This window comes from Helicoverpa zea, chromosome 4 (genome assembly GCF_022581195.2).
Source record: "Helicoverpa zea isolate HzStark_Cry1AcR chromosome 4, ilHelZeax1.1, whole genome shotgun sequence".
Classification (NCBI taxonomy): Eukaryota; Metazoa; Arthropoda; class Insecta; order Lepidoptera; family Noctuidae; genus Helicoverpa; species Helicoverpa zea.
In genome coordinates, this window is record NC_061455.1 from 3,794,886 (window position 1) to 3,807,958 (window position 13,073).

Here is a 13,073-nt window from a genome sequence, read left to right on the forward strand (position 1 = left end):
TTAGTGTCATATTTTTGTAGCGGTTCATACAACACATATTCCCATCAAATTTCATCACTGTAGTACTTATAGTTTCCGAGTAAATCGGCTGTGACAGACGGACAGACGGACATGACGAAACTATAAGGGTTCCGTTTTTGCCATTTTGGCTACGGAACCCTAAAAAATCACCTTTCCGCTTTAAACTATCCATATGAAACCATTTTGTTCAAAACCTTATAAACTTTAGGCCATCAATGTTTATTGCTAATAATGTTTTAAACTGCAAGTCTATAAAATAAAGCCAATCTAATGGAAATATGTTCCAATCTTCTTCGCTCCCGGTTGGTGCTATCAAACATGTTATAAAGCAAGCTCGTCAATCTTCGAGAGGAAGACGATCGTACAAAACAACTAAACCGAGAGCTACTAACTCTAAAGACACGAGCATAATTGCTTTCAAATAATGTTAACTTATTCACGGAAAGAGCTTGTAGTTATATCAATAAGGCATCAAGGCGTCCTGGGCATGACGTTAAACTGCCTTGCATTCGACATGTACAATCGAATGTATTATTGCGGTTCTCTCCCGCGTTGTACAAAAAGTCTGCTTCGGCGAGGAAGGCAACCCACAGCAGATATGTGGCGGGCTTGGCGGACTCGGCGTAGCAGCACGGCATTTGTGGAAGGCCTAGGGCGACGGTAGAGAGCGTATAGTTACCGTCGGCCAGACACGTCATCCAAACTCTCCTCTAGTCGTAGTGGTTTTCCGTTCCACTAGGGATAGGAGGGAGAGGACGAGTGTGTGCATCTGTGTTTGCGCGAACACTTATGCACCTTAATATTTCCTGCGCACCTGACTGCCTCCGAAAATGGACTCCGATTACAGCTAAGTCCCGTGGCGATGGGTTGAGGTAGAGAGGTCTGGTTTGATGCGAATCAGGCTTTGTCTGATGCCTGCACACGGGCGGCTCTGGGGGTGTATGTATGTACGCCGTGGTCGCTTTCGTTCTGCACATGGGGTGACGGAATGGTTTCGGCAGGACCCAGGGCGACAAAGCAGCCCTATTTAGGGAGGCACTGCTTTCCCTGCTCAGCCAGGGAGGGGACTAGAAAAGGTGTCCCAAAAAATGCTCACCCTGACCTAAGAGAGGGTAGTAACCACGGCTGCCTCTGCATCTATTTATTGCGTGGTCGAAGTTCTAAAGTAAATAAAAATAAAACACCATCTACCAATTTGACTTTCGGCGCGTGGAACGTTCGGACACTTCTTGATAGTGATGCCATCGCCTGTCCCGAGCGAAAAACCGCCATAGTAGCACGAGAACTTCATCGCTGTAATGTCGATGTGGCTGCTCTCAGCGAAACACATCTTGCTGACGAAGGGGAGCTGGTGGAACACGGCGGCGGGTATACTTTTCTGTGGAAAGGTACTGCTGCCTCTGAACCGCGGCGGTCTGGTGTTGGTTTTGCTATCAAAAACCATCTTTTGAGGCATCTTCAGGAATATCCTGTTCACATTTCTGACCGCGTGACCACACTGCGCCTTCATCTTGACCATAACAATTATCTTAATGTCATCAGTGTCTATGCTCCAACGCTGGACAAGTCTGATGACATCAAGGATAAATTTTACGAGGAACTGACACATTGTCTCGAGCGCGTACGCCCCAGTGAACAGATCCTACTACTGGGTGATTTTAATGCCAGGGTCGGGCGGGACTACGAAGCCTGGCCTAAAGTTTTAGGCAGACACGGTACAGGCAACATGAACAGTAATGGCCGACTGTTGCTTAGTCTTTGTGCTCAATTCGATTTGGCTATTACGAACACTATGTTCCGACTTCGCGCCAAGCACAAGACAACGTGGATGCACCCACGATCAAAACACTGGCATTTGATTGATTACGCAATTGTAAGACAAAGAGATATTTCCCAAGTCCAAATAACCCGCGTAATGCGAGGAGCACACTGTTGGACTGATCACCGGCTTGTTGTCACTAAATTGAATCTTTGCCTACGTCGTCCCCGCAGATCAGGCAGAGCGAAGCCTGCGCATTTAAACGTAGATTTGCTTCAGAATCTCGGGACTAGACAACAGTACGCAGAAACCTTGGCTAGTACGCTTCCATCACTAAGAAACGGTGCGAGGGATGCTGATGCTGAGTGGGGAGCTTTATCTTCTCATATTCTGGACACCGCTAAAAGTACTTTGGGTCTTAAAGTCCGTAAGAACGAGGACTGGTTCGATGAGAATGATGAAGCTCTCATGGCTGCAATCGGCAAACACCGTGCCCTTCTTAGGGAAAGTAGCGGAAAAAAGCAAGGCAGAAGTGCTGCAGAGATAAATAAGAGTGACCTGGAGCTGCGGAAACTAACTAGGGAAATAAAAAATCGGTGGTGGCAGGAAAAAGCTCGGTATATGCAGTGGCTCGCAGATACTAATCAGCTCGGAGAGTTCTACGGTGAGGTTCGAAAACTGATTGGTACGAAAAATTCGCTGAAGGTTCCTTTAAAGTCCAAGGACGGTAATGACCTTCTAGAATCCAAAGACGCCATTTTATAGCGGTGGGCAGAGCACTTTTGTTCTTTGCTTAATTGTGATCGATCAGCAGATCTAGAATACATCAGTTCGATACCTCAATTACCTGTAGCAAATCTGCTGGATCAGCCACTGTCACGTAACGAAATTGTTCTTGCTATTAAACAACAGCCAAACAAACGCGCGGCAGGCATGGACTCTTTACCGGGAGAATTGATCAAATATGGTGGTGACGAGTTGCATTCCGCCATCTATGAACTTTTTGTCCATTTGTGGGAAACGGAACGTATTCCAGCAGATTTCAAAGTCTCTCGCATCTGTGCTTTATACAAAAACAAAGGCGACCGTTCTGACTGCAACTCCTACCGCGGTATTTCTCTTTTATCAGTCCCTGGGAAAGTCTTTGCTAGAGTATTACTGAACCGCCTAATGACCCTATCTGAAAAGATTTTGCCGGAAACCCAGTTTGGCTTCCGACCTGACCGTGGTACTTGTGAGGCGATTTTTTCATTGCGTCAACTACAAGAAAAGAGCCGTAAACAGGGGCGACAGCTATACCTGTGCTTCGTTGACCTTGAGAAGGCTTTTGACAGTGTGCCTCGAGAAGCCCTCTGGATAGTACTGAATAAGTTAGGATGCACGGATAAATTTGTAAGGCTTCTGAGACTCCTGCATGATGGCATGGAGTGCTGTGTCGCTGTCGATGACGATCAGTCAGACTTCTTTCCCGTTACCTGTGGGGTGAAGCAAGGGTGCGTGCTTGCGCCTACACTGTTCACGTTGTACTTTGCAGTCGTAGTACGCGATGCCTTACAATTGTCATCCGATGGAGTTCGCATCCGTTTCCGCACCGACGGCAATCTTTTCAATCTAGCCAGGTTTAAGGCACGCACTAAAGTATCGTATGCCCTGATCACCGAGATCATGTATGCTGACGATCTGTGTTTCGTGGCAGAATCCCCAGAAAGCCTGCAACAATTGATGTCCAATTTTCACGAGGTTTGTCAAAAATTTGGCCTGAAGATCAGTGTCAAGAAGACGGAGGTTATGTCCTTGGACAATAACGGTCACGAGACACTGACTATAAGACTCGGTGAGGACTCGTTAAAGCAGGTCGATAAATTCCGTTATTTGGGGAGCACATTAACATCGAAGTGCGACCTTGATGTAGAGATCAACAGCAGAATCGGTGCTGCTGCCGCAGCATTCGGCAAGCTGGATGCCAAGGTCTTCCGTTCCCATGATCTTAAACTGGCTACAAAAATATCGGTTTATATGGCAATAGTATTGCCTAACATCTTATACTCTGCTGAAACGTGGACTGTGTACCGCCGGCATATCCGCACACTAGACCAATTCCACCTCAAATGTCTACGTAAAATACTTAAGATCCGATGGTCTGATCGTGTGCGAAACACCGAAGTGCTGCGACGAGCCAATGTCGGTGGCATTGAGGCTTACCTTATGCGGCGACAGCTTAGATGGTGCGGTCACGTGTCACGTATGGCGGAGGAGCGAGTGGCTAAGCGCATCTTTTATTCCGAACTAAAGGAGGGCAAACGAAAGCAGGGCGGACAGTTCCTCCGATATAAAGATGTGCAAAAACGTCACATGAAAAAATGTGACATTGAGCCTTCGCAATGGGAAGGGCTAGCAGCCCAACGGCCTGATTGGAGAGCTCTAGTTAGAAACAAAGTTTCTGACTTTGAGGAGCGTCGTCGGTCAGAGCTTGATTCTAGACGCGACGAACTGAAAGCCCGACCACCCGCGGCAATCAGTTACAATTATGATAATGGTGTGCTCACATGTCCGCAATGTGCGCGGACCTTCTCAAAGAAGATTGGCTACTGTAGTCATATGCGAGCACACCAGCGACAATTATCTGTACGGAGTTGAGGCAGTCGCCGTGACCGAAATCGGTCTGGAGTCATCATCATCATCATCAAGGCATCAAGGTGAACACAGTAAAAAAAAGTTACAGCCAAACAGTTTATTTAAAAATAAATCTATGACAAAATCGTGAATTTGTGTTCAAAAATCAAAGAAGACCAAAAGCAGTAGGTACCAGTACGCAGAGAAGAAGTTGTCGATTTGTATTCAACGGCCGAACAATTGTGATAAGCCACCCTTGATCTTGTCCACTCCTTTCTCTAAAGTGTCTACAATAGGTAACGTGGGTAGTTTGATAGGGAACTTGGAGTTTGACTCTTCAACCTTGTTATTTTCTTCATTGTATTCCAAGAATAAGTCCAGTGCTGAGAGGACGTCTTCAGAAAATACTTCTGGGGCCTCCATGGCCAAGAAATGTCCTTGGCTGTCAAGAACTGTTGAACGCAGTAGGTTGGTGAATTTGTATTTGAGCATGATCGGAGATTCGTAGATGATTTCGTCTTTAGCGTGAATGGTGCAGGTCGGTACTGATGTGGGGATTCTGAAAGAGGTAAAAGTGTAAGTATTGAGTATAAAGAAGAAATAAATAAATACCTACAATTTTATGGAGGGTAAAGAGTTCAAGTTGTTTCTATGTAGTAGACAGCTGCAAAATTACGGGGTATCCAGAAGATTTGGCAATTTTAAATTCGGAACTAAAAAAATATTACTTACGATGATATTCCCATGCCAAGGGTTCTCTTATTAATGGACTCAGCATATACTCTGACAGCAGTGGTGAACTTATTTTCAGTCCAGTACATCATGACGTCATCAATAAGTGTCTCGGGCGCGTACAAGAGGGAAAGACCTCCGTCTACTCTGGTTTTGTAAGCTTTACGAGTACCACCAGAAAGGGGCTGCATCAGCCACGCGAAGAGACCCATTGGAGAATCTGACAGGGCAATTCCTGTAATAGAAATATTATGAAATCATCTTCCTCTGCCTTTATCCTAATTTTATTTGGGGCTGGGGGAACGTGATCTCTCCTTCCATACTCTTCTATCTGCCGTCGTCTTACGTGTAACATGAATGTATTTTCAAAATAATAAATAATCTTTTAATCAATTCTAGAGAGCATTAAATAGATACAAGCAAAACTATTTAATAAAATGCATTTCGATATTATATTCTTACCAATGGTATCTGGCTTAGTAGCCTGCATGTGCAAGTACCCGGATTCCTCAACGAGTCCCAGAACGACATCAAGTATTGGGTACATTCTGTCCGCCACCGAAGAGTCCACGACCAGCGATTGGAACAACGGGTTCAGTGAACCAGCTAAGTAGGTGAGCAGTGAACCAGGAGCTAGAGATATCGGGAAGTTCGTGTGGTAGCCAAGGATTTTCTGAAAATAAAACGTGAAGGAAAAATTTCTTTAAAAATAGGTAACCTATGGTGAAAAACTATCATGTATTTAATTAAAATAATAATTGAAAACCGCCATCAAAAAACTCCTAATTGTTTTACAAATATAATTTTTAAGAAAACTCTATAATTAAAATAATAAAAGAGTATTCGAAAATCTTACATCAGGATAGAAAGTGACCATATCGTTAGCTATTAGGGCACCAAAGTCGCCGCCTTGAACATAGAACTTCTCGAAACCGAGTCGGGCCATAAGGTTTTTCATGATAGCTGCAATTTCCACCTCTCCCATACCTGGACGAGTTGTTCCCTGCCAAATAAGAAAAAAAGGTTTTGCTTAATTATGTGGAACAAAATAATATATAAGCTTTTCAATTAGCAATTTATCTAATCTCTAAACGTCATATGTATTGAAAGTTCCCAAAATACTTACATCAGAAAAACCAAATCCAGGTAAACTTGGGACTACAACTTCCACAGCGAAACCTCTCTTTTCGTTGTATTCAGTAATAAGTGGAATGGATCCATAGAATTCCCTGATGGATCCAGGCCAGCCGTGCATCATGAGAAGAGGTAGCACCAACGTGCCTTCAGGTACCTAAAACAAAGAAGCGCCATGTTTAGTACCACTCCAAATCACATAAGAAGTATAAGTCTCCAGCAGAATCTTTCCTTGCTTCAAGGACCTCTACGATTTCTGGCTAAGTTAATAACATACTCGAACATTTAGGAAAATTCTGAAAGAGTTGGTCCAGCTCAGAAATGTAATCCTAGCAACCTTAACCTACTAAGTTCCTACTGAAACGCGAGACCAATGCAAGAAACTCACATAATATAGATAATACTGACCTCAGGCTTCACCCTAATGAAGTGTATATCAAGCCCTTGAATATTAGTCTTGTAATGAGGGAACTGGTTCAAGAAATCTTCGCGTTCAGTGAAGTTGTACTTGTTAGCCCAGAAGTCCATCCAGTAGTCCAGGTTATCTGAGTTGAAACCGTACTCGAAGGCAATACCTTCTAGAGGTTTGGTCACTTCGCGGCGATTGTTGATACGATTTCTTAGGTCAGCTACCATCTGAAACATTAGGAAGGAAAACTGGTGGATGAGAAATTTGTAGTTGTTCCGTCTTTTGAGCCGACAGAGCGTATTGCAATATGTATTTTTGCAAGCCAAGTTCATTTCCATTACAAAAAAAAAAGTTTCAATTAAAATGTATCTAAACAATGAAATAAAACACTTACCTCATCCGTGAACTGGATTTTGAAAGGTCGGATATCCTCGCTAATCTTCCCCTCTTGTCCAAGTGGACCCCACCATTTTTCTATACTTGATAGAAATTCAGGTGAGGTGACCTCCTTGGCGGACACACCCAGGACAAGAGTCACGTAGGCCGAAAGCACGAATACTCTTAAGAACGTATTCATCGTTGCTGATTTCAATGTTCGACTAACCGAAGTCCCAGCTTATATACTGTTCCCCATTTAGTTTATTTCGATCTACACCAATTGTTTAAATATTAAATTTTTAATATTAACATTAAATTGTTTAATTTTACAATATTTGCTCAATTTCGTCAGTGAATGAAAAAAAGGTGTGCTTCCTTTTCTTATTCAAAAATGCCTACAATTTTTGCTTGACTAAGAATGTTTCCTCGCTTTGTCTGCATGATTAAAAACCAGTGGAGTGTACTTCATACCCGCGCTCCGGTATTCGACGGTGCAATTCCGTAAAGTATTCGAGTACAAATGACCGCACACAATATGAAAATCAGCCCACTTTCCTTAAGGCAAGTGTATTGTGTGAATTTTGAAATCTCATTTGTTATTTATTTATTTACGATTTTTTACATACGAAATAAAGAAAAACAACAGGAAAGAAAGAAAGAAAGAATTTACAAAGGTAAAGCCTATTTCTAAATCAAATTCTTCCAGCATAGCTGCGAAAGTAAATAGGAATAATAGAGTTGTTTGTTTTGATAGGTTTTCAATGGTTAAATAACTGATAACTGTGTTTTTGTTACTTAAACCATCTTTACTCTTAGAACTCAATAATGATTCTTTAATTAAGTGGTGTTTGACCACTTATTAAGTTCCATTTTCAACCTAGATGGGCCATTTCTGGGAATACATGAAAGTAAAGTAGATAAAAACATTTTAGTACTTAATACAACTTTTTCAGTTTCTATTTGCTTCAGGCACTAAAATCAACAATCATTAATAATAGCCACATTGAATATTAAATGTGTCGCTAATTTGTTAATTTGCATAGTTATTAATTAACACCTGGTTCTGTATGTCATTAGTTCCAGTCGAAACCGTTCAAATAAATATGTTTTGAAGGTACATATTTTTGGCACGTACAGAACTATTAGTTCTCCAAATAAGGAAAATTGAAACAAACTGCGCAAATAAGACTTGAAAATGTATTATTTGTGTTTCATCATACGGTCTTTCTTTATTGTTTCAGAAGTAAGAGTTTCCAGGTCATTAAGATATTTTTGAAAGCTTCCAATTATGTATATAGCACGATTTCAATTTATTATTACATTTTTTCAAGTGTCGTGTTACTATAGCTCCCTCACGATGGTTCTTAAATTATTTAAGAACGAATTAATCACGAGCCACAAAATCCAAACTGTAACATGTCACGGGGTCTCATATAAATCCGTAGCGGCAGCTGAAAGACGTAAGGTAAAACACATCCCATATTTTGAATACGCGGAATATCAATATCTTACAATCACACATAAATATCGCATAAATATCCATTTCACTTCAAACCCAAATCAAATAAATACAATTTCCTAACACACCCTCAAGAATAAACAAGAAGTACTCTTCCAATAAATTCATATAAATTGAAGCACTTCAAAACATCCATCGTTGATATCCGTGCGAATTGAACGATTTTTTCATCGGGCTCCAAAGAAATGGTATTCAACAAGCATATACTTTGGGATGACATGATAAATTATGTAATTTGCAACAGACTCCTGGCTCGAGGGCCCGCAAAAACGTGCTTTAAATGGAGTGCCAACCGAATACGGCTGAGAGGTAAATATCTGTGTATGTTGCGGATGTGTGTATCATATTTACTCTTATCTCTCCCGTAATGTGATACCTACGAGTTTTTGGAGTGCTTTGCTAAATAAACTTGTGTTATGTTCGTGTTACCTCTAAGTACTATGTAGCTATCGGTGATATTGAAATGTAAAGGGTATATGTTTCCAATACCAAGTGTCTTTTATTTCTTTTGGTAGGTGATCCGGCCCGAAGGACCAATAGCGGCATCCGGGTAAAAAATGTATATGTTAACGTGATAATAAGTTGCTGAAAAATACAAATATAATATTCATCAGTTTTGATGAACTTATGTTTCTACTTAAGTTATGTTTGATTTTTAATATGATATAGAAATTCATAAGCTGCTTAAGATTACATTTTTAATTACCAAACAATGAAAGTAGAAGGAAAGATATAAATAAAAATACCCGTGAATTCAATTATCTTTATTCGAGATAAATTGAAATTTGGAAAATTAAACCTTCAAACTTAATGCATATTTCATTACCTACACAATTAATACAGCAAATATTTATGCAACTGTTGAACACTGTGTTAACTAAAGAAAAATGATAACATAGAAACAGGTACTAAGATCTACGTCACAGATATCCAAAAACTATAAGGAAAATTACAATTGTTACATCAACTTTTATAGAAACTAATATGTTTTTTATTAACGACATCAAAAATCATCAAATGACCCCTCCCGCTGTGGATTAGCAGCGGTGAGGGAGTGTCAGACTCTAACTGACTAAAAACCGTCGTGTTCCGTCGGGCCTTTTATGTACTAGGGCCACGGTAACTTTTTCGAACAATCAATCAAATAAGAATGTGTGTTTGTAAGGCCGGGGGCCGGGGGGGCCGGGGTCTGAGTTCCTTGGGTAACATAGCGTACTTTTTTTTAAACTTGATTATTGATAAATCTGCGGACGAAAGCAACGAGCTAATATTAGTCACTACTAATGATGGTCCGTCCAATTTGAAAAGATATTTCTGTGACTTTTATACAGGAAGGTTTTTTTATGTCAATGTTATTATAGTTCCCACGTGACTCAACTAAAACAACTGGCCGGAAATTATCAACATTCCTTTAAATTGTAATACTAGAAGTACCTTGAAGCCAATATTAATCGACTTAATAGATCTTAGTACAGATACTAGTTACTGGTTACGAATTTCATAATTATATTTACCTCATTTAATTACATACTTTGATATTATCTTAGAATTAATTCTTGATATGATTTATTCTGCTTTTTTTAGGCTTATCTATATTTGATTGCGGATACGAGTATATAGATTAGGTACAAATCTATCGATAAAATCACTTAAACGTTAAATAATTTAAATTTTTTCGCAATGTGACTCAGAAACCAGCTTGTTTGAACTTAAGTCAGTAAGTACTATAGTATCGTGATACCTGGACGATTGATCGCTAATGATAATTATGTGATTAACTATTACCTATAGGATAATTACCTTAATATTCTCTGTTTGTCTCAAAATGTTCTCTTATTACTGTGTGTTTTTTTTTTTTGGAATTCGTCGTATGCGTCATATGTTAGATTATTAACATCCGTGATAGTTATAAGAAGCTAGAAAACTATCCAAATAGATCTATTAAAAAATACCTGACATTTTTATCGGTACGTATTTTACAAATATCCAGGTTTAATCCACAGTAGTCTGAACAAAGTTCAAAGACTCTTAACATTTTTCTTTTTTTCCTTTGCTAACATAAAAGCTTGCATGACGTATTTGAAACCTCAGGGAAATTATGGCTTTCATATTGAGAGCTCTCTGATTGTGATAAGTCACGTTTCCCACGGAGTGCCCACTATGTCTGACTTGGGCTGTGAAATACTGGCAGCATTCAAATGTTCAGATTTCAAACATATTTTTGTCTTTTATATGGCCAGTATTATGGAAATCGGTGACATTATTGTTATAATTTGTAGGTTTGACTTTAAAGTTTGAATAATAAATGCGTAATTTTTTAATATATTCTAAATAGTTCTTATTTTAAATTCGCTACGGATGGTAATGTTTCGGCCAGAATGCAGAAAAGAAGATTTCACATACAACCTCTACAGCACTGTAAGCTGGAGTATTTGTGCGTATTATCCCAAATCCTTTGCAGATACCAGGAAAACGAACCGTTGTAGTGTTGTCTATTTATATCCAAGACTTTATTACCAGCCTGATACAGCAATAAAAACCCGTTCACGTAACACAAGTTGCCACGTAAAACGATTCAATTAATGACTGCTACGCACCCCGGGAACAAACCATTATCGCGACTTTTGTCCGTTTTTTGTTCCACTCTACTCGTCCGGCTTTCACTTACCAATTAATGATTCAGACGTTAAATTCTCATTTAAGAATTAAGCTATTTACATTGTGAGTGGTGAAATGGATTGAATGATTTTTACATTTTATCTTACACGCTCGACTTGTTCTTTTAATTACAGAGAAAAGTGGTAATGAGTGAAGAGGTTTACAGCGGTTTCACACCAGTGAATTTTCCATTCAGTTTTTTTCGGACACATTTTGAGCGACAAGGAAACTGTCATGCGATTTCACATGTCATCGTTTGAACCGGTACTTATCATGGCTGTATCGGTTCAGTAGTTTTGGCATGAAAGGGGGAAAGATAGACAGAGTGACTTTTGTATTTTTTATCTTGGTAAGATAAAACGAATATCAAAACGAAACTCTTTGCTTCATTAATTCACCAAAAAAACCCTTAATTCAATCTCAAGCAATACTGAGTATTCAATGGTTTGTATGCGGAAATCGCTCGAAGCGCGTTTCATTTGATAAGGAAAACGAAAACAATATCACATAACACTTGGTTTTACTACGGCTTAGAGGAAAACCTTTCAGCTAAAAGCTGGATTATGTTTGGCTGAATTACAATATTTTTTTCCACGAACTATATAGAACATGTATTTTTAGAAACATGACTTGCTTTATCAGACGCATTAAAAGATAGCCAGCAAGATTCTTATTTTTTTTCTTCACGAACTATGTATTTGTAGAATATATATTTAAAAAAATATGACTTGCTTTATCAAACGCATTAAAAGATAGCCACAGATAGAAATGACCGCAGTGAATCACAAATATTGATACGCAGTAGATATTTTGAGGGTTAGCTGTTTTTTATTTTTGTAATTATTTTTTAATTAGTAAGATAAGGACCTCAGTAACGCATTAGATTGTATTGTATCTGTAATGCTAGTGATAAGGTTGATGAGTAAATAAATAAAATAATTTTAATACGCAGATTTTTTGTGTTCCAAAGTTGGAAGGGTCTTTTCCATACAGAGAAAACAGGATTATGATAAATAGATTTAATTATAGATTTGATTTAGGATTACGATATTAAGATAAATAGGCGCTAATATCAGTTTGGCATTAGTGGAGTTCCGTGTGCTTCAAATTGGCAAAACTCGGGGATTTTTTTTACAAATAATGAATCTTTTTGGTTGAAGCGGCATGGGATCCGGGATCTCCACCATAATATATTATAATTAATTCATAATTTCAATTTTTTTTTTCATCGAAAAAAACAGCCAAACAAAATAGAATATGCTAGCAAAACTATAAACACATACGCCCCACATATCGGTGTGACCCAAATCACAATTTGGCGGTGTAATAACATGCGACCGTAAGACACGGTCATATACACTTTAATTGCATACACTTCAGTTACATCCCCTGTTAATGTCACACGTAAATTGAAATACCGAGTTTTACGAGTATCGCCTCATTTAAAATTTAAATCAAGCATTCGCATGCATTTCAGAAATAAAAAGACATTAGTATGTACAGCACTACAAACGGTTTTTTACACCCCTAATTCAGTTAGCAAAGGGTCATCACTCGCTGCGTTCTAATTATCATAATTCAGAAAAAAAACCTTTCCTAAAATTCGGAGCTCCAACTAAATGGGTCGAGGCATATTTTTTTGGTGTAAAAAGGACTCTGGTTCACTACATACGGTTGTTTATCTGAGGCACTGGAGTGTTCCGAGTGCCATCATCATCAGTCAGCTGGCGTAATTACTTGGACAGCCCTAGAGGACGGGACGTGCTTGCGGCAGCCCTGATCTATGTACTGAGTAGTCTCGAGTGCCCAAGCCGTGAAGCAAAAAGTCCTGAACAGACTTTTGTTTTAGT

General features: G+C 39.4%; 1 protein-coding gene across 1 annotated transcript; it reads right to left on the bottom strand.

Moving 5' to 3' along the window:
* Positions 1 to 4,496: 4,496 nt before the first annotated feature.
* On the bottom strand, positions 4,497 to 7,285 carry LOC124630093 (juvenile hormone epoxide hydrolase-like). The gene is made up of 7 exons (XM_047163819.1): positions 7,063 to 7,285; positions 6,668 to 6,895; positions 6,252 to 6,416; positions 5,982 to 6,128; positions 5,588 to 5,798; positions 5,126 to 5,360; positions 4,497 to 4,952 (listed from the first exon to the last, which is right to left on the bottom strand). Exons 1-7 carry the CDS (start codon positions 7,243 to 7,245, stop codon positions 4,619 to 4,621), a joined length of 1,503 nt encoding a protein of 500 aa, XP_047019775.1. The 5' UTR covers positions 7,246 to 7,285; the 3' UTR covers positions 4,497 to 4,618.
* Between the last annotated feature and the right edge of the window lie 5,788 nt (positions 7,286 to 13,073).